The sequence below is a fragment of the Orcinus orca genome, chromosome 16 (assembly GCF_937001465.1).
Source record: "Orcinus orca chromosome 16, mOrcOrc1.1, whole genome shotgun sequence".
Lineage (NCBI taxonomy): Eukaryota > Metazoa > Chordata > Mammalia > Artiodactyla > Delphinidae > Orcinus > Orcinus orca.
Genome location: NC_064574.1, coordinates 77666720 through 77687979, shown reverse-complemented (window position 1 = coordinate 77687979; position 21260 = coordinate 77666720). Strand labels below are relative to the sequence as shown.

The window sequence follows — 21260 nt, the reverse complement described above, 5'->3', positions numbered from 1 at the left end:
GAAGGGAAGGGGTTTGGGAGTGGGGGAGGCAGGAGGAAAGCCTGATCTCAGGCTTCCACATCTAGTCTCTCCGCTTGTCATCTGGGGTGTCAGAAGAGAGACTTCTCAGCCCCAGGACCGCCAGAGGAAACACGCTCCCCAGAACTGAGTGTCCCAGTTCAATTCTGAAATTCCAAGGGGTCTGGAACTGGCCATGGAGGGGATTTCCTGGGGGCAGTGCTGTGAGCCCCCAACCCTGCCATCTTAAGCAAAGACAGCCCCAGGAGCCACCGAGGGCCAGGGTGCCTTGATGGTCTGTCATCTGAAGCACCATTTTAATATACTAATAAATAAAATACTTAATAAAAAATTTTAATTTCACTTTTCAGTAGGGCAGAACCCCAAAAGCCATCTTAGGAAAATTCTGGAGGGGTCCTTTCCATCACCGCATGCTAACACATCAGGACCATGTCAGCTTTTGTGAACCTGCCTCTCTGCCTGCCTGTTCCAAGCTCCTCACAACTCAAAACTGCCCAGTGGCTTTCCACGTTCTCTGGAGTAAAAGCCAAAGTCCTCGTGCCGCTGGGAACCAGCATTGCCCCAGAGGGCTTTCTGGGATGATAGATATGGTCTATACCTCCGCCGTCCAAAGCCACTTACCCCATGTGGTAACGGAGCACTTGAAATGTGGTCAGTGCTACAGAAGAAATACAATTTTAAGTTGCACTTAATTTTGGTTCCTTTAAATTCCCATGGCCGCGTGGGGTGAGCGGCCAGTTCAAGTCTACAGTTGGCCTCACTGGCACGCCAGCGCCCTGGGGCCGTTGTCTCCAACGGCTTTGTTTTCTGCTATTCTCAGCGCCTGGCACACGGAGGCTCCAGAAGAATGGATGAGGAGGGACGTGGCAGCTGCCCCCGCCCCTCTGCTCTGCCCGGGCCCCTGTTCCCACCCATCGACCTTCTCTGCTCCCGCCGCGCGCCCCCACCCCAGCTCAGTCTCTGTGGTCAGGGCTTGGTCACACTGCCAGACCCCAGGTGGAGGGCGGCCTTCGACATCATCCCACGCTCCTGTACCCGGCTTCCCAGGATCAGGCAGAGGGCCCTGGGGGAGCCAGCGTCATCCCCAGACACTGCCAGCTTCTCTGAATTCTTAGTCCAGCAGTGCAGAACGCTGTCCATTTGCTTATAGACCTGGCTCAGAAGTCAGTCCCTGCCCCATTTCACAGAATAGGAAACTGAGGCCCGGAGAGGGAAGCTGACTGGCTCAAGGTCACAGTGCAGTAAATGGGGAGGGCACCTCATTCTGGCACCGTGGCATGTCTGTTCAGACCCGTCCCGCCACCAGCCCGTGGTGGGGTGTCGCGAGAACCCCTCTTGCAGGGATTAGCTTCAGGACTGTAAAGTTGGCGGGGGGGTCCGGGCAGCTGAGGTTCCAATGTCCCAATTCTGGCACCGTGGTTCCACTGGCCCTGTAAGGCCTTCACCTGGCAGGTGGAGCCTCTGCTGCCCCAGCCTCAGGCCTGCCCTCTGTCCCCCGCCTGAGTTCCACAATCCAGTGGGGCCTGATCTTTAGCAGTGGGGTCCTCGGCGAGCACGTGAGGGTGGTGGCAAAGAACACAGGCTTTGGGCTCAGACAGTGACAAACTCTAACCCTGGCTCCGTCCTCTGCAGCAGAGGCTGCTGGGAAGCTGCTGCTGATACAGTGGTGAAGGCCATTCCCTCCAAGTCTGCAAAGCGCTGGGGTATGTGCATTTTTAGGGGGTGCTAGGGTACCAAGGCTCTGCTCCGAGGAGTCTCTCAGCGGGTTTGGACGGGTCCCGCGGAGAAGCCCAGGCCTGAGGCCGACCAGAAATGGGGACAGAAGTGGGCGGGTGGGGGATGGTGGGCAGCCTGCAGGCTGCCACTGCCCAGAGGAGTTCAGCTCAATCCAAACGCTACTCAGGGTTTGGGCGGCCGGTGAGCGGGGGTGGGTCTACCCGCCGGTCCCGGCTCTCAGTCCTGGATGGAACCCACTGAGGTGCTTCAAGCAGCAGGCCCGGACTGAGAGGGAGGTCAGCCCTGGGTCAGTGGTCACCTCTCTGAAGCTTCCAGAAGGGTGAGCTTTGTCAGAGCAGCAAAGCAGCTGGAGACCACAGTGCTCGCTGCTTCTGGCCCCAGGGACCCCAAATGCTGCCCTGGCACTCGGGGGCAAGGGAAGGCCTGCCTGGTCCCATCGTCACCCAGGCCAAGCCTCAGGGTGCCCGAGGTGCCGCTGCGGGGCTGGGGGCTGGGCTGCCAGGAGCTGCCAGGAGGGAGCCAGCTTGCTCTTCCCTAGAGGAAAAGTAGACACATTCCAAGACTGAAAGGGATTATTAATACTGTCACTGCCCATCGTCCAAGACCCTAAAGATAGCCCATCAGAGCTGAGGACGCTCCCTGGCGGGTCGCTGAGGACGCTTGCCACCTCCCAGAAAGCAAGTTGGCAGCTCTGTTGCTGGGAGCCCACCCTACCTCCCCAGGAGTCCCCCGTTTCCGGCTGCAGGCCCTGTGGTTCCCTGTGCTAAGTGGTCACGTCCTCTGACAGAGTTTGTCAGGCTTCTCCCACCCTGCCTGCAGCGGGGTCACGAGTCCTGGGGTCAGGTGGGCGGGTTGTGTCCTGGCTGTGTGACTCTGAACGAAATCACCACCTCTTGGTTTCTTAGTTTTCAAATGTTGGGCTGATGAAATCAGGATAGACTCCAGAAGACGCTTGGAGGATTTAATGGGATAATCCCCATCGAGTGCGTAGCTAAGTGCCTGGCGTCCGAGGGCTTGCCAAGTGCCAAAGCCTTTCTGTTATAACGCTGCTGCTGGGAGTTTTGTTGGTTTCTGGATAGAAGTTGGGGAAAAATGTATCAAGAGTTTAAACATGTACAGTTTCACTGTAAAGGAGTAGTTACACATGGGACAAAGAAAGAGTTATGGGTATGAACGTTCAACCCAAAAGGATTTAAGACAAAGACCTGGGAGCTACCAAAAAAGTCAACGCCAGGGCCGGGCAGACGAACCACAGTTCATCTGTGACAGAATACGATGCGTCTGTTTAAAAAACAGGTTTTTCAGCTATGAAACACATTTCCCAATCATGAAGGAAATCAGAATATAAAATTTATGGTAGGTATGAATTCTGCAATTAATGTCTCATTCTGTAGGTGTGGTAAGTAGGAGAGGGCTTTTATTCTCAGCTGATACAGGCTCAGGTATTCAGGGTGAGCTGTCCTGAGGTCTTAGTTTCAAGTGGTCCATTAAATAATAAATGTATGTGTGCACTGTTTATGGACAAGAAGTGAAAACAGTTGTCCTCAAAGGTGACCAGCCGGCAAGTCTAGTTTCAGGTGGAGGGAACAGGGGTGTTAATTGTAGGCTCTCAACGGTTGTACAAGTCTGAAAACTGTCAAAATACAGAGGGTATCGGGAAAACACACTTTTGAAGGCTATCTGATCCTGGGAAATTATACTGAGTGGAATGAAAAGATAAGAAGCATGTGCACTACAGGTCAACACGGCGAGATATCCACACCTGGGGGTGTAGAATGTGGAGACCTCGTGGGAAGGACTTTGCCACGAGGCAGCCCTGGAGAGGTCGAGGGAAGCGGGTGGGCGGGCAGGAGCTGAGGTGTCATGGGAGTGATGCGGGGGACTCTCCAGGGAAGCAGCCCTCCCTGCAGCAGGCACCCCATCCTCAAGGTCCACCCCTCCTCCCATCCCGGGAGATGTAATCTCAGCTCCAGGCTGAGCTGCCAGTCTGTTATTCTACACAACGCGGGAGACGCTCCAGAGGCAGGTGTGCGTCATCCTCCATCAGTGCTCACCGGGAGGGAGGGGTCGGCTTCAGGGCACAGTGAAGAACTGGCCCCGACTGGGGGCACAGTGAAGAACTGGCCCCAGCTCCTTCACTGACCTGGACCTCGTGCAGAGGGGACCCCTGCTGGGGGTACTACTGAATTAGTAAGTTAGGAGCTCAGAGCTAGGCGGGAGATGCAGGGAGTGCTGATGGGCACTGCACTGTTTGCCCTGGTGGACACGCAAAGTGGAGGTGGCACGTGACTCCCTGATGCCTGTCATACAGCCACACACACACCTTACAGAACTGGGAGGGAGGGAAGGAGGTGATCCTGTGTTAGGGACGAGGCCACGGAGGCCCCAGGTCAGTGAGCCACTTGCCCAGAAGGTAGCAGAGGCTGGATAGAAGCTGGGTCTTCCCCTCAGCCCTGGGTGAGGCCAGGAGTTACCTCTCGACATCCTCCTCCCTCCATCTTTCGACCAATCATGGCACCAAGCCCCAAGTGTGCTACAGGTCACACCGACACACACAAGGGGACTGTGACGGGTGGGGGCCCCCCGATGTGCACTGGGCCCCTCCAACCGCAAAACTACCCAGAGGTCAGGGCAGGCGCTGCTGCTCCCATTATTTTGGGTCCCTGAGAACACCTAGCATTGCACAAAGTAATTGCTCATTAAATATGTAAGAGCTCAAAATACACACACGCACCTCCCTTCTGTTGGCCACACAGACACACAGCATCCATTTGAGCCAAGAGCCTCTAAAATTCCACAACCAACAAGGAGCTGCCTGGTTAACGTCACTGACGAGCGTCCCTCCCTCCCAGGAAAGGTCCAGCATCTTACGTACACGTGAATCGCAGACAGCCGCTGGTTTCTAACCATAAAAGCTTCACAATGGAGGTAACTGTTGGCGAACAATAACCAATGTACCCTGGCTGATGTCAACAGTGGCCAAGGGAAGCCCTTGGGTGAGAAGCAACATGTGCAGAGCTGGGAGACGGGGCACCATCCTTCGTACGGTGTAACACAGCCAGCATCCCTCCCTGGTCCCACCGGGGCAGCCACAAGACCAGACTCCCTTTCCGAAGAGGAGTCTCCTGAGAGAACCCCCCTAGAAGCGAGGTGCGAGGGTAGAACTCAGCATCGCTGCCTCTCACTGCAGCCTCCACCCCACCCCAAATCCTGCCCTCTGAGAGCAGACTGCCCTGGGCCTGCCCCCTTTTTCTCAGGTGCTCCTGTGACCTTGGTCTGCTGGGAACCACCACTTCTCAGCAGCACTTTCTCCTCATTTCGGCTGGAACCACCCTGAAAGCACTTCCGGCTTCAAATGCCCCTCTGTCACTCACGGCGACTCTGGGCACGTAAATGGCGGCTTCCTCACCTGTAAAATGGGTCTCCACTCTCTACCCTTCAGGCCACTGGAATGATCCCAGGAGGTGATATGCCTCTGCTGGGCTCCAGTTAACCGTTAAGAGTGGCGGAGGGGGAACGGGAGTCTTACTTTGTATGGTTTTCCCCTGCGGCTCCACAGTGTAAGCGCGAGAGAGACTTACTACTTAAATCTATGTACACAGTTTTTTCTCTGGTAATGATGGATATCCAAGCAGCCTGACGTGCTGACCAGGAGTCACGGCCTGGAAGTGAGACCCTGGCTCAGAAGTCACAGAGCGGCTGGGCCCCTCCTGGGCTAATAATTGAAACCTGCTTCCCCACGTCCTACCTACCCTGTACTAAAGAGTAAGCCGATGACCCCTTTGTCACCGGCTCCGTTCCAGCCACTCAGGTTCAGGGAGAGGCAGATCGAGACTTCGCCTCCATTGTTTACGGTTCCAGGGAACCTCAGGGTCTGTAAGTCCCTCAGGAGCTGAGGCTCAGTCCTTATACCTCCTGGTCTGCCCTGCCTTACCCTGTCCGGGGCCTGGCCCGTGGAAACATGCATAAATGACACCAGTGGCGAGGCCCTGGGCAGGCTGCACACCACGTGTCTGTGCTTCAGCTTCTTCATCTATAAAGTGAGGACCGTTAGAGTCGTTTCCAGTGTTTAGCACAGTGTCTGCAGACAGAAGCACCGGCAGGGCTGGTAGAATGTGTTAATCTATGTTGAATGGCGGAGGGGCGGGCGTGGAGGTCCAAGACTCAGCTCTGGTCTTGCTTCCTATTTTGAGGGCCTCTCCCGTGGGGTCTCCTGCACGGCGGGGCGTCCTCTGTGTCTCACTCTCGCAGCATCCACACCCTCCTTGCACAGCACCCACCGCAATGGCAGCTCCACAATTAATGGTGTAATTAGCTGGCAGGTCCTGAGGTTCATAGGGTCGGAGGTGGGGTCTCTCATTCCGGGGCTCAGCAAGATGCCGGCACGGCACGCAGCAGGTGCTCAGTAAATACTGCCCCACCCCCCGCCCCGGGGCTGGCTCAGAATAACCCGACACTCAGCTCGGCCAAAGGACGGCTCCCTGGTTACTGACAATTCCTGCAAACACAGCCTCCCAGGACCAGCAAAACTGGCTCCCCAGGTCCTGCAGCCTCCCGCTCTCCCTGCTCAAGGAGTTTTCTTACCTGCTGCCTTCAGAGGTAGACAGTTAGTCAGAGATACTGGTCTGGGGAGGTGGATTAGACAGAATATCCCTTCCTAGAGAACAGACACTCTGGGGGTGTTCCTTCTACATCCGAGGTGCCCTGATTCTCAGCAGTTCTGTGTAAAGGCCTGAATGCCCATGAGAAAATAAACATGTGCTTGGGTTGCCTGAGCAGACATTCTTCATGTGAGTTGTGGCTAAGGCAACATTCCGGTCTGTGGTTCCTGGGCTCAGGAAATGTCTGATGGGGGACTTCCGTGGTGGCGCAGCGGCTAAGACTCCACACTCCCAATGGTCAGGGCACTAGATCCCACATGTGTGCGGCAACTAACAGTTGGCATGCCACAACTAAGGAGCCCTCAAGCCACAACTGAGGAGCCCGCCTGCTGCAACTAATGAGCCCCACTGCTGCAACTAAGACCTGGCGCAACTGAATAAATAAATATTAAAAAAAAGAAAATTCTGATGAATGAATGAATGAGTGAGTGAGTGACTGACGACACAGGTGTCCTTGGCGAAGGGGCAGGGCCTCCAGTGGGGTCTGCCCCATTCCTGCTCTGGCCATACAGCCGCCCCCCCTTGGAGGCATGGGGGGCCCGGAGGATGTGGGGCGCCGAGCCCAGTCCCCAATACTGACTCGGTGCCCTAGACCACGTGCGTGCGAGGACAACGGGGCGTAGCTGGGAAGCCGCTTCCTGGGGCTTCACTTTCTCACCAGTAAAAGTAAAGAGGGTCGATACGCATCGGGAACCACAAAATAATCAACTCCTGACTCCACAATGCCATTTCTCAGACTCTGTTTCGGGAATCAACCTGCCTAAGAATACATGTTATGCACTGACAGAGTTTATGAATTTCTCATTGGAGGACAATGAAAATAACTTCAGCTCCAACCGTAGGGGCCTGGGCAAGGAACCAGGGCTGCTGCTGAAAGGCTGTGATATCACAGCATATTTTGTTGTTATGTGAAGTGAAAACATTTCTATAAATTAAACAGACCGCCTGAGAAAAGTTGGAAAGAAAACCACGAAAAAAGTGACCAGTAGCTGTCTTGTGGGTAGGGCTAGGGTTTTAAAACCTGTTGGATTTGTTGCTATCTCTACATGTTCGGAAGACTCTAACTTAGCAGTTCTGAATGACCACCAGCTCTCAGGGGGCCCAGTTCCTCTGCTGGTGAGTCTGGACCCACGACTCCCCGCCTCCACTCTCAGTTCCTCATTGATAATCACAGGACAAGCACAACACCTTCGCATCAAGTAATACGTATCGGTCAGCACTCGCCACCAATGAACACTCACTGTTACTTTAGAGCCGGACAAACATAACGAACTTCAATCATAAAACTAAAAGGATGTGGAGGATGAGGGGACAGGGCTTCTTTCTGGGGTGACGGAAGTGTTCTGGAATCGGATAGTGGTGACGGCTGCACAACCTTGGGAATATCAAAGACCACGGAACTGCTGTACATTTTAAAATGACGCACTCTCTGGTACGTGAATTCTATCTCGATTTAAAAGATGGAAGGAAGATAAAGGAAAATCATAAAAGGATGGTGACTGGGGCACGTTCCTGTTCGAACAAGGACTGAAGATGTTTTGAAAGCGCCTCCCTCGCGGCAGGAGTCCCAGAGAACATGCCCCCTGCCTTCCTGGTTGCTTTAGCTCCTGGCTGGGGAGGCACTGCCCCCTTTCAGCTCTGGGGCCTTTCCTGGGAAAAAGTCTCGCGAGCAGAAAGGGAGGGGATCAGCCAGAACACAGGACAGGAGGAAGCTCTGCCACCAGCAGGTGGGGACAGAAACAAGGGGAGGGGGGCGGGCAGCCGGCACCGACTGCCGGTCCCAGTCCAGCCAAGCCCCTGGGGAGAGAAGCACTTACCCAGGAAGCCCTCCTCATCGACAATGATGGTGTAATCCTCTGGGGTCTCGGTCAGACTGAAGAACTTGCACCTGGGTGGACGGACAGACAGACACAGGGTATTGTAAGTCCCAGCAGACCCTGTGGCAGCCGCCCGCCTCACCCCCCACCCCCTCTCCCAACGCCGTGACCCGGTTTACCCAGAGCTCTGCCCCAGGCTGCTCGGGGGCTACTTATTTCTCCCTCCACTGCCTCCGTTTTGACTCAGGAGGACTCAGAGAGGCCTAGGGACGCTGACGGTTTCCTCTGCACCCCCCGATCTTTGAGGACCCCTGAGCCGGCCAGCCTCCAGGGTCCCCTACAGGCCCAAGGGCAGCTCTGGCAGGGCTCATGCAGATGAACTGTGTTTTCCGTGCCCTCCGCTGCCCACACACATTCTGACCTTGAGGCCTCTGTCGCTGTGTCGCGTCCCCGGCCCATGGTCCTGGCCCCTCTCCTCACCAACTCGAGAGCTCCCACAGTCATTTACGGCCTAATTCGCATCACCCAACCGACAGCCCAGCCTTTAGGGTACTTTTCTCCCTTGCAGGAGAGAGGGGCGTGGCTGTCTGTGCCATTGTGCGGCAGGGATCCCTGAACTGCCACATGCTGCCTTTGGTAATACTGCTTAGCCTGGGGTGTAACTTGCTCATTTCCTCCCCCAAATGGGACCATCAATTTCCCAAGGCCAGGGAGGGTCTGGCAATCACTCGGTCCGTCTGTAACTCATCCCTGCCGGTCTCAGCCCTGAGCACGCTCTTGGCACCTGGCAGACACGCTGGGCTACGTGTCCAGACAGCCCTTGGGCTGGGCTTTGAGGCTGTCTCCAGCTGAGGGGCTTACCACCCCCTCAACGCCCGTCTCCCTGTCCCCCATCCAGCTAGACTGGCCCCCAGAACACCCCAGGCGCAGCTGCAGGGAGAGACGGCACGCACAGGCAGCGCTGGGCAGGGAACTGCCCACGGTCATTGATTTATCTGGTGTCGCTGATCTCAAGTACGGGGCTCAGCTCGGGCTCCATGCCCGCTGTGTAAAACCCATCCATCATAGGAAGCCGTGACAGAAGGAGGCCCAACGAGTAAGCCTGGCAAGGGCCCGAACAGCACTTCTACGAAGATTAAAATGGGAAAGCGATCCTGAAGTGGATGCGGCGTTGCCGCGGATGGGGGTGGCCGGAATGTCCGCGGATCTCCGCCCCCCTGGCTCCCCTCTCCTGGCAGCCATCCTGCCACACGGAAGCCTTATCCACAGAAGCCCCGCAGCACCCTTTTCACTTTATTCTTTAAATTTCCACAAGTAGTGAGATCAGCTGGAACCGGTAGGACTGCAAAAGGGTACAGCCGTTTGGAAGACGGTTTGTCAGGTTTCTATAGAGTGAAATCTACATGCCCACTGGCAACCCTGCTCCTGGGTATTCAGTCAAGGGAAATGAAAACATACGGCCCCACAAAGGCCGGTAGGCAAATGTTTACAGCTTTTATCTGTAATCACCCCGAACTAGAAACAACCAAACGTCCTCCCTTCAGCGGGAGAACTGGGTAAACTGTGGCACATCCACACCAGGGAATACTGGTCAGCAATGGAAAGGACTGAATTACTGATTCTTGCAACCATGTGGACGAATCTCAAGGGCATTTTGCTAAGTTACAGCCAGACTCAACAGGAGACGTACTGTGTGATGCCATTTATGTGACATTCTGGAAGAGGCTACACTGTAAGGATGGAGAACAGATTCCTGGTTGCCAGGGGTTGGGTTGGGGCTGACATTTGAGGGCCACCGGGGAACTTCTGGGGTGAAGGAGGTGTTTGGTTCTTGACGGTGGTGGTGACAAGATGATATACATTTGTCACAACCCGAAGGACTGTACCCTAAAAGGGGCGGCTTCTACTGTATATGTGACTTATACCTCGGTGAACCCGACTTCAAGGAAAACGCTTCGCCAGAGTTGTGAACAAGGTGGCGTTCCCCCGCCACGCCCCCCCCCCCCAACACTCTGCTCAACCAGCAGCACCACACTCTTCAATTTCCCTCCAGCTCTTTGGTTTTCAAATTACATCTCTGTCCCTGCCTGTCCCATATCCAATTTGCAACTACTGCCCGGACAAATGAAATCTATAACTGCTGGGCGACAATGGCAAATTATCACTTAGTGAATGGCAACCACTGGTCTGGCCTAGCTCCTCCTTGGGGACCCCTGTGTGCTAAGAGCGAGCCTCAGAAGCCCACCCCCACCCCACCCCCACCGCCAATCACCAGATTGCCACAAGCAAGGACTCCCTGGGTGGGGGGAGTGGCCACCCAGTCATCCCAGAGCCTTGAGAAGGCAAACAGATGTGGTACTTGCTCCCTGTGCCCTCTCGGGGGTGAGGGATGCTCCAGAAATAGACCATATAAATGGCCCTGGAGGGCATAAACACCGGCAGAAGGCAACATCGGCCTCTGCTGCCGATGGGGTATGACTACGCTGTTGATGTGACCGTCTCCAGGGGCCGAGTGCCAGCTATTATCTCGGAATGTGCGCCTTGGCGTGGGCAGGCCTCCAGGAGGGCGAGTCAGTCGGAGGGACCTGCAGCTACTGCTCTGGTCACACACTCGGGAGCGGGCCTCCTGCTCTCCTAACTTTACCCCCTCAAGTCCTACACATCTCTGAGCTCACCCCGTCTTACCTCCCAAGTCGCTCTGAGATCTGTTTTCCCCTCTCTCCATCACCCCCTCCAAGTGAGCGCTTGCCTAGAAGCCGCCCCTTGCCTCACTCCCCCACTCTTGCCTGCCTCCTTGTCTCACGCCCCCAAAGGTGGACAAATACTCTTCCCACTGCCCGGCACCCCCTTCCCTCTTCTTTGGCTGGAGACGTGCCACTCATCCTTCAAGACCCAGTTTAAGCGTTTTCTTCGGGGTGAAACCTTTTCTGATTGGTCCCACCACCTCTTCTCTCTCACTTCCTACCACACGGGTGATCCTGTCTGGATGTTAAAGCCACTGTGGACAGCTGGGCTTGGTGGTACATCACACCTCAAAGGGACAGTTCATTTATCTCACAGTGTATGTGTAAGATGCCCTTAGAGTTGGGCTGTGTACAACCTGAACAACTGCACATGATGGTCCTGAGTGCTTTCCACACGCTATTACAAGTAATACTTGTTTCCCCCAGTGGACCATAAACTCTCACAGGCAGGGACGGTGGGTTCTCTGTACACACACCTTGTACCTGACACTGGCTGGACAGAGAAACAACACTCAAAGTCTGATGAGCAAAAGAGTGAACTGTGGCCACATGCCTACCCCCAAAGCCAGAGGAGCCCCAATCAGAGCAAACACTGCTTGCCCCTGTGTGGCACTGCCTTGACTTGCCCCCTCTCCGGGAGGCGCTCAAGTCTCCAGTCCCAACTTCACGCTCTCTAATGAGCCGTGGCTAGATCAACACCCCAGATGCCGGGCCCCAGTGTTCGTGGCCTCTCTGTACTTTGTCTACAAGGAGCTGGAGAGAGGACCGAAACCCAGCAATTACCCAGCCTGCTGCTGAGTGCTGTTGGGAAACCCGGGGAGGAAGAGAAGTGTTTGCCCTCTAGACGCCCACGTGGTGCTTAGAAACAGGATGAAACAACAGGGTTAGAGAAAGCAGCCTGGGAGTGCGGGAAGAGGACCAAGAGCCTGGGGTCAAGAGACCTGGGTTCCAGTCCCAACCTGGCACCTGGGGGTGGTGAACCCTGGGCTGCTTCATTCCCCTGTACAATGAGCGACAGGTTCAAGGTGGACTAGTTTCCATCCAGCTCCGGTTTGGGCAGGGAGGGCACAGGCCACATGGAACCCTGTCAGCGCCATGGCGAGGTGGACCTCAAGGGGCCTGGCTGACAAGGCATGGAGAGATGATCCCAGAACCATTGAGTCTGTTTGGAAAATGCTTTTCAAGGGCAGGCAAAAATCCCAACTAGGTCTGATCAGAACCCAAGACAGATCTGCTGCTCAGGCAGCTGGGCAGGTGGTACATCACAACTCTGGTGGGGAGGGCTCATTCATTGCACAGTCTGTGTAAAGAGTGCCCTTAGAGTTGGGCAGTGCACAACCTGTGCAACTGTGTGTGATGGCTGACCAGCAGGTCCTGCTGGTGCAATCAGATAGACAGGATACAAAACTCTAGAGTCCTGGACAATGAAGTAGGGAGACTGGGGAACAGCAGCTCTGGGAGAGCCCCAGTTCACTGTGGTTCAGGACATACCCCAAGAGTCATGCAAGTCCGACTTCCCTGGTGGCGCAGTGGTTGAGAGTCTGCCTGCCAATGCAGGCGACATGGGTTCGATCCCTGGTCCGGGAGGATCCCACATGCTGTGGAGCAACTAAGCCTGTGCGCCACAACTACTGAGCCTGTGCTCTGGAGCCTCAGCATAAATAAAATAAAATAAAATAAAATAAAATTAAATAAATAAATAAATAAATAAAAGAATCATCCAAGTCCCCTGTCCAGGGGGCGCCAATGCATCCTTGGGCTCTGTGCACAGAGTACGGGTGCTGGATAGTACTGGAGGCCATACCAGAAAGTCTGCGCCTGTTCAGATCCTCACGGCCCACACATGCCCAGAGGAAAGCGAGGGGATTTTACACTGAAATCCCTTCAGCCTGGGGGAAGATTCCAGCCACCATCTTTAAATCTCTACGGCTGTTGTGGACCATGGGATGGAAGCAATGCTGCTGCTTATGGCTGTGTGACCTTAGGCAAGTTACTTAACCTCTCTGTGCCTTGGTTTTCTCATGTGTACAATGAAATGAAAATATTTAACATCTCCTTCATAGGGTTGTGGTTGAAGAATAAATGCCCAGCATGACTACGGTAAGCACTCAATATGTTGGCTATTTTTCCTTCTTGGAGGACAGAGGCAGCTGAAGCGGAGGACCATGTGGAGGCCGGCTTGCATTCCCAGTAAGAAAAGCTCTAAAGCCAAACGGGCTACAGAGACCAACGGGCTGTCTTGGGAGGTGGTGAGACGTCAGTTGTCTGAGGGGCTGAGCCCCAGGCAGGTGGGCTGCAGCGGTGATGCTGCCTCAATGGAGAGGATAGATTAAGCCACCTCCAAGGTTCTGTGGAGCGCTGGTCTCTGATTCCTTGAAACACTGGTTCTTACACATTGACGCCAAGCAACAAGCTTTGGTTGAAGAGTCTCCATTCATCTTCCCAGGAGCCCAGCTCCCACCAGGTAGCCAGTGACGAGATGATGGTTTATGATGGAAGACATTGACTCAGCCTGAAATTCCCAGTGCATCTGTGGGAGCCAAACCTGCTCCCTGGTCTCAACTCCCTGGTCTCAGCTCCCCGACATGCCACGCTGGGACCTCAGGAATCTTCACAGATACTTGACACGTCTGAGCACAGGGACTGTCCAGATCTGGGGAGCCAGGGAGGTGTCCTGACACATCACCATCGGGTGGGAGCTCCTATCTGCATCCGTCTCGCCTTCTCCACTCACCTGCTGGCTGGGTGATGGTCCCGCAAGGCTGTCCTGCGCTCCCTTCCTTGTTTCCCGGACACCACAAGGACCCCTTTACATAGTCAGGGCTCAGCAGAAGTTGGCTTTATGTGGAGTCTCTTTGTGCAGAAGACCGGGGTCTCTGGGAGGTGGGAGCTAGCTTTGTGGGCCGGACCCCATCTGGGACTGGGCCTGCTTTCTGTGGGGTCACAATGTGCCCTGTGTCAGCCAGACCCTGCTGAGGTCCCCTGTTGCCTGGCCACAGAACAAGTGCAGCCCTTTGCAATTAGAGCCTGGTCAGCCGGGCTATGAAATGAGCACAGAGCCTTCACACACACCTGACAGGCCTTGCAGACAGGGCTGAGAACAGGTTTCCAGCATGTTCCAGGTACCTATTTGCAACCCGTTATTCCTTTGTTCCAGCAGGGCCCCTGAATGCCCATTTTGAATTTCAGCGCCTGGAAACCCACGCGTGTTTCTCACCGAGCGCAGCCTGCTCGGTCTACAACGAGGGAGGTTCAGCCACATCTTCCTCTGCAGCGTGTCACAGTGAGGAGATGGAAGGGCCAGGGTCTGACCCACTTTTGGGGACCACCCGCCCCTGCCTCTGCCAGCCCCGCCGATGCGTCCCTGCAGCAGCGCACAGGAGCCTTGAACAATATACAGCGAGTGACAGACGCGCTCTGGGGCGAGCGTGGTGGCCTCCCGCCTTCCTGGGCTCTTCTTCTTCCCCAAAGACAAGCAGGCGGAGGGTGTGCGTCAGGCTTTCTTCTCTTAGCCAGCCGTGGCTTTTTCAGCTGGGTCTTCTCCTGGATCTTCAATAGGTCTTTCGTGTTACCTACATTTCATTTCTACCGTCTTTTAACAATTGGAAGCTGCCATTTCAAGTTTTAGTTAGAAAAAAAAAATCTGCGTCACGTTCTGTGATTTGAAGGGCAACCCCGAAGAATGTCTTTTTTCTGTTAAGATGGAAAAAAATCTGCTGATGTCTTGGGTGGCCAGGAGAATTGGACGGCGTGGGCAACAGTGTTTGCAAATTCTAGGGTGGCACGCACAGACGGGACTGTAAAAAGGGGCTGGGTAGGGCAAAAGGAATCGCTAAGGTCTGGATAAAGCCCCTGTGACCCAGGCGAAAGCGGCTGGATCACTCAGTCATCACAAATCGTTAAGTGCCTTTAATGTACAAAGGCACTGCTTCAGGTGCCGGAGACACACCTTAAATAACTGGACAGTTAGAACTTCCATGGGGGCTGGATAAATAAAGTAGTGAGTCAGACGGTGGCGTGGCTGCAGAGCCACTAAAAAAGGCGGATCTGCGATCTAAAGCAGAGCAGGGAGTGGTTGCCAGGGGTAGGGGTAGGGGTAGGGGTAGGGGAACGGGGAGCAACTGGTAAAAGGGTGCAGAATTTCAGTCTGAGATGATGCAAAGTTCTGGAAGTGGATGGTGATGGTGGTGAAGGGCGCAGAACAATGGGAATGTGAGCATTTAATACCACTGAGCTATACACTTAGAAATGGTTCAGACGGTATACTTTGTGTTATGTACATGTGTCCACACACACACACACACAAAAGAGCAGGAAGGCTCCCTGTGAGACCTGTAGAAGCTGGAAGAGCGGGCGCGTTGCTGTCCCAAAGCCCTGAGGTGGGTACATGCTGGGTACATGCTGGGAGTGAACGAGGCCAGAGTGGCCACGTGGTGGGGGAGGGGGAATGACAGGTGGTGACGTCAGACGTCATGGGGGAGGGATGATGCCTGTGGCCCCTGTAAGGACTGGGTGGGGCCGAGAGACCAGTGACGAGGCTAGTCGTCCTCTCCAAGGAGGCTGGTGAGAGCTAATGGTGACTTGGGCCAGGCCGGCAGTGGTGGGCATGCCTCCCTTTACGGCCAGGAAATAATAGTCAACAAATCGGGGCTGGTGAGGTCACTGAGAAACACAAGGCCAAGGCAGGGAACCGTTGCCTTCTGTGGCACGTTCTCATCAGCGGCACCAGGAGAGAGGTCAGTGGGCAGAAGGGGTGCCTTGCACTGGCGGAATTTACTCGCCTCTGAATCTGGCCCGGACCCACGGCTTTGGTCCTTTCCTCCATGGAGACCTGTGCCTGGTGAGGGACTGTGGTGCTCCCTGGCCCTGCTCCGAAGGCCCAAGCACAAGCCCCAGAGAACTTCAGGCTGGCTCTTCCTTCAGGACGGGCATCCTGGAGGAAGACAGGTGGCATCAAGAGGGTCGTGCCAGGGTAGGAACACCGTCTGTGGAAGGGCAGCGTCTTGCGGCGTGAACACATTCCCAAGTGCGGGGCGTACACGAGGCGCTGGCTGGTGGTTCCCTTTCTTCCTTGGGAGGGACTGAGATGGAAAAAGGCCCAAGCGGGCATCCTGGTTTTTGCCACCTATCCAAGATGAGGCTGGAACAACTCACTGGTCCTCAAATCACGCCAGGTTCCTTATCTGTGAGAGAGGTTTGAAAATACCTGTCCTGCAGGGTCATTTAGGATTTAAGGAGGTGTGGAACAAACGTGGAAGTGCTCAAGACCCTGCCTCAGCACGTGTGGCCCCTGGATGACGTGCGCTGGCCCGGGGACTGAGTGGACGTCCGAGGCAGCATTCCTGTCCAGGCAGTGCTTGGTCTTGCAGTGGGCTCTGGGTCTCTGCCTGACTTCGGATCTCCCCATTCCTCATGGCCTCCACCCCAACCCTTACCAGCAGGACAGTCAAGTCTCGCGCAGCAGCCCACGAACCCACCCCAGGTCCCCCGGGCGGGCCAAAGCCCCCTGTCCTAGTGCACGCTCACCCTCACCTGCCCATCACCTCCCCAGCGAATGATCACATCCACTGAGGTGCTGAGATGCTTCCCTTCCTGGTCTATCTCTGCTGGTGCGATACCTGCTCCTGGGAGACAGCTGAGTCTATCTCATCCAGATCCCCCATGCCTTGAACAGGAAAGAGGGTCTGTGCGTCCTCTGTGTTAACTGAATGAACATGGAGTGTGATTAATGATTGCCATTTCATAGACGGGGACACTGATGCTCAGTTAGGTTAAGGCAGTTATGACCTTGGGACCACTGTGCTGTGTGGTCTCCAAGGTGGGGGGCAGCCTGGGCGCAGGTATGGCCTGTGGTATATTCCCTATGACTCAGCTCTTCCCCTGGAAGCTATCCACTGTCTTAAACATGGGTAACCGGAGACACAGACCAGAGAATTGGTAACAGCCCGTCCTTGGTAACAAACACCTGGCTGCAACCCAGATTCCCATCACTGGATGAGGAGGAAAATGATGACAGAAGAATATTACCCAACAGTCAAAATGAACACTCTACAGGGACTTGCAAAACTCCGAATGAGTCTCAGCAATATAACAGCAGATGGAAAAATAAGTCCCCAACTGTTATGTCCAGCATGGTATTCTTTTTACAGTTAAAAGCAGCTATGACGAAACAACGACAACAACAACAACAAAACAACACCTTTAAGACTCCATGGAGTTGCAATGTTACTACATAGAAAGGAAGCCAGGGAATAAAGAACACATTACCTGGGGTTTGGGGATGGGCGGGGGAGACCTCTGGTTACGTGGAGGGTATCGTCTCCATCCTACTTTTGCTCTGGCTTTGCATGTGCTGATTACACGATTGACATTAGCTAGTTAGTTAAATGCATAAAGGTGAGCCGTGTAAAGACACACGATGGGTGAGGGTCATGAACCTGAGCTGAGGTCACTGGTGCAAGGATGAGGGGCTGCAGGTGATTGGGACTGGGGTCTGGCAGAAGGGACACAGCCACAGAACAGGAGGCAGGGTAGGCTGCTAGGCTGTAAAAAGGTGCAGGAAACGCTGCAGTTCAAGGGCTACCCAGCGGAGGTGGCCTGAGAAGGGTCCAGGAGCCAGAGTCAGCCTAGAGTCCTAGGATGAATGGACAGGACTGGGCCCAGGGCTACAACTCACTCCCATTTGGGTCACTGTATTTGGTCTTGGCTGGTCAGTGATTTGGGGGCTCACTTGGGCTCAAGAGATGTATATTCGATCCCCAACTTGGTCCCCACAGTCCAGTCTCTATTTAATAGTCTGATGGTGCTGTGTGTAAAGGGCTAATGCTCTGGGTCTCAGTTACAGCACCAGCCCTGATGGTCTTATTTTTTTCGTTTAAAAACTTAAAAATAATTTAAATTTTATATTGAAGTATAGTTGATTTACAACGTTGTGTTAGTTTCAGGTGTACAACAAAGTGATTCAATGATACATCTATATATGTATATATTCTTTTTTTTTACATTCTCTTCCATTATAGGTTATTACAAGATATGGAGTATAGTTCTCTGTGCTCTACAGCAGATCCTTGTTGGTTTTATATATATAAGTGTGTATATGTTAATTGCACACTCCTAATTTATCCCTCCCCCTCACCTTTCCCCTTTGGTAAGCCCTGGTGGCCTTAGACATTTACACAGCCCCTGAGCCTGTGTCCTCTCTCATAAACAGGGGGATAACCCCACCGCTCACGGGGCCAGGGTTCGAGGTCGGCATCCCTCTGTAGATAAAAGCACGAACGGCTGATCCAACAGCACTGGTTTCTTTCTTTCCTTTCAGTTCGGATAATGGCCCTCATGTTCCCCTGGTTTTCTCTGGAACTGGAAGCTTATTCAACCTCCCCTGTTCCTCATACTGCAGCTGAGGAGACACACACAGACACACACACACACACAGACACACACACACACCCCTCCAAGGATGTTCGGTCAGCAGGCTGAAAACAATAATCAAAAGATAAAGCAGGGCTTCCCTGGTGGCGCAGTGGTTGAGAGTCCGCCTGCCGATGCAGGGGACACGGGTTCGTGCCCCGGGAAGATCCCACATGCCGCGGAGCGGCTGGGCCCGTGAGCCATGGCCGCTGAGCCTGCGCATCCGGAGCCTGTGCTCCACAACGGGAGAGGCCACAACCGTGAGAGGCCCGCGTACCGCAAAAAAAAAAAAAAAAAAAAAAAAAAAGATAAAGCAATCTGTGGTCCTCGTCCCCCCAGCCCCACCCCATCAAGCTCCTGACACTATTAATTGGGAACCAACGGTCCCTAGAAGATTCGCCATTATAAGACTTTGGACCCACACTGAGGTACTGCCTGGATGGAGCTGCCATCCTGTTGCCTGGCAACTCTGAGATGCCTCAGCTCCCAGGTCACTCTGCGCCTCTCTCACCTCCTGTGGCCCCTCCAATTCTGTACCGTCTGCTGCTGGCTCGGGGGCAGGGTGTCCTGGGTGGGCCCCTTGGCCGACCCCATCCTTAGATGGCCCCCCATCAGCACCAACCTCCAGCTTGGAAATCCCCCAGGGCCTGGATCTTGTCCCTCCACCCCTCTCGGGAGCAGCTCAACCCTCCGTCTCCCTCGTCTCCCCATGCCCACGCTCTGCACTCCAACCTGCATTTCCAAGTTCCTAAGACTTAGGCCGCCCTCTCAAAACATCTCTGCCTTTCCATCCATCTCATCCCTTTTCTCTGGCCTCAGAAAAACAGTACCACTGTGGCAACCTATCTTTAAGCCTCTGTTCCCACTGGCGCCTCTCCCTCAGGAATCTCATACTTGGCTTCCTTGTCTTGGTGACAAACAGGCTCAAGTTTCCTCCGTCCTAAAAAAAGGCTCCCTCGTGCCCATCACCTTCTTCCCTCCGCCACCACCAGTCCTCCAGCCACTGCCGCTGGCCTGACTCAACCCTCCAATGGATCCTCCTCAGCTCACCAGTGACCTCCACCAGCCAAAGCTGATGGCCTCTTCCCTCACACCCTCCTGTCCTTGGACCTTTTGGCTGGACCTTACATGGTGGGCCAAGGCCTCAGCCTGGACACTTATACCGACCACAGCAGGGTCTTCCAGTATCGACACTCTCCTTTTGCTTCCTGCAGTGTCTTCTCTTCCAAGCCTCCCCAGTGCTCTTCTCTCATTACACCCTCTCTGCCGATTCTCTCCCTCCCAGGGTCCCAGCCCCCGTGGCCCAGGCTTTCTCCCCAAGCCTCAGACTCGCACTTCTCTGCCTATGCCGGCTGGACTGGTCTCAGACTCATGTCTCACATCTGCCCACTAAGACAGGAAGTGTTGATGCCCATTTCACAGATAAGGAAACTGAAGACAGTGACCCGCCAGACAACCAAGGCTGCTGCGCGTGCCCTCATCCTGATGGGACAAAACGGAATCACACACCAATCGACTCTCAAAACCCACTGCTGTTCCCCTTGGGCGTGGTCGACAGCCGACCACCAGGGCAGAGCCAGGGCCTGGGGCTGCCCTGACCCTGGGGCCGAAGGCTGAGTCATCTCAGAGAACAGTTCTCATTTTCAATGGCTGTGGCTGCCTGTTATGGGCAGCCTGGCTGACACTCGATCTGTTTACTCTCGGATTCCGAACCCAGCAGAGCGAGGCCCTCACAGGGGCCTCTCCTGGGCATCCTGGGCAAGGAGCCCGGGCCGCTCAGAGCCCTGTGGACCTTAAGCCGGGAGGCGGAGGGGGAGACAGAGGGGGGAGAGGAGGAGGGCCATTTCCAGGTAAACTCGTCCAGCAGATCCACGCTGAGATTTCAGATTTACAAACCAGATAAATTAGCAGAGGGAAGAGATTTGCGAGGGTTGGTTTAATTGGTGGAATCATTTACCACAAGTTCCCCATTAAAACTGCAATGGGCGGGGGGGAGGGATCTTCCTGGAATCACTCAGACAGGAAGATGGAGCACAGGTACAGAATCAGGCTGGGAAGGCCACTGTGTGCTGCCTCCTTCGGTAAGGGGATCCCGGAGACCGAGCCTCTATTTGCATACCTCTGGGGAGGGGGAGCTCACTCCTCTGCGCAGCAATTCATTCCATCCTGGGGTAGCTTATTTCTAGAAAGCTCTATCAAGGTGGCCTCTTTAATAACCGATACCCAGCTAGTCTTAATTCTGCCCTTCAGAGACGCAGGGATGTTTGCTCCAGCTGGGAAAATGGCAGGAAAGGAGCCCAGTAGGATCATCACCCCTTCGCACAGTGAGAACAGGGCTTACGGGCTAAAACACTGCATAAACCTCAGCTGTTTGCTGAAAGCACTGGTTCTCAACCTTGGCTACACATTGCACTCACCTGGTGAACCCGGAAAAGTACCGAGGGGGCCTGCTGAGGGTGGGTGCACAGCTGAAGTTGGAAAACCAGAGTGGCCGGGGGCCAGCCTCCCTTGCCGGATGCCTGGGCCTTCCTGGCCGGGAGAGGTCGCTGGCAAGCTGCCTAACCAGGGGCTTGAGCGTGGCACATCTGCCACCAAGTGCTGGGGGGGACCACCCTGGGCGGGGGCCTAGCTGCAAGGCAGTGTCCCTTTAAGGAGCCCCTGCTTGCTGCTCCTGGGGCTGCCTCATACCCGCTCTGCTATCTTTATGCCTGCAGACCCCCCCAGGCCGCTGTGGGCCTGGCACTCCTGGGCTCTCCGAGACAAGACTGAGAACACCTGTTACACCCCGTGGAGCACACTGCTCCCTAAACCAGAAGCACCACTGCTCCCCGAATGTCAGGACCCAGGGCCGGGGGTTTAAGCTGGTTCCAATA

The 21260-nt window shown here is 54.8% G+C and overlaps 1 protein-coding gene across 1 annotated transcript in view; it reads right to left on the bottom strand.

Annotated features, from left to right (window-relative positions):
* The window catches only part of CASTOR2 (cytosolic arginine sensor for mTORC1 subunit 2), a 59083-nt gene that overhangs the window by 14385 nt on the left and 23438 nt on the right, over positions 1-21260 (bottom strand). The window contains exon 2 of the mRNA XM_004268766.4: positions 8234-8304. Coding sequence (XP_004268814.1) covers positions 8234-8304 — 71 coding nt within the window. The remainder of the gene's footprint in view (positions 1-8233; positions 8305-21260) is intronic.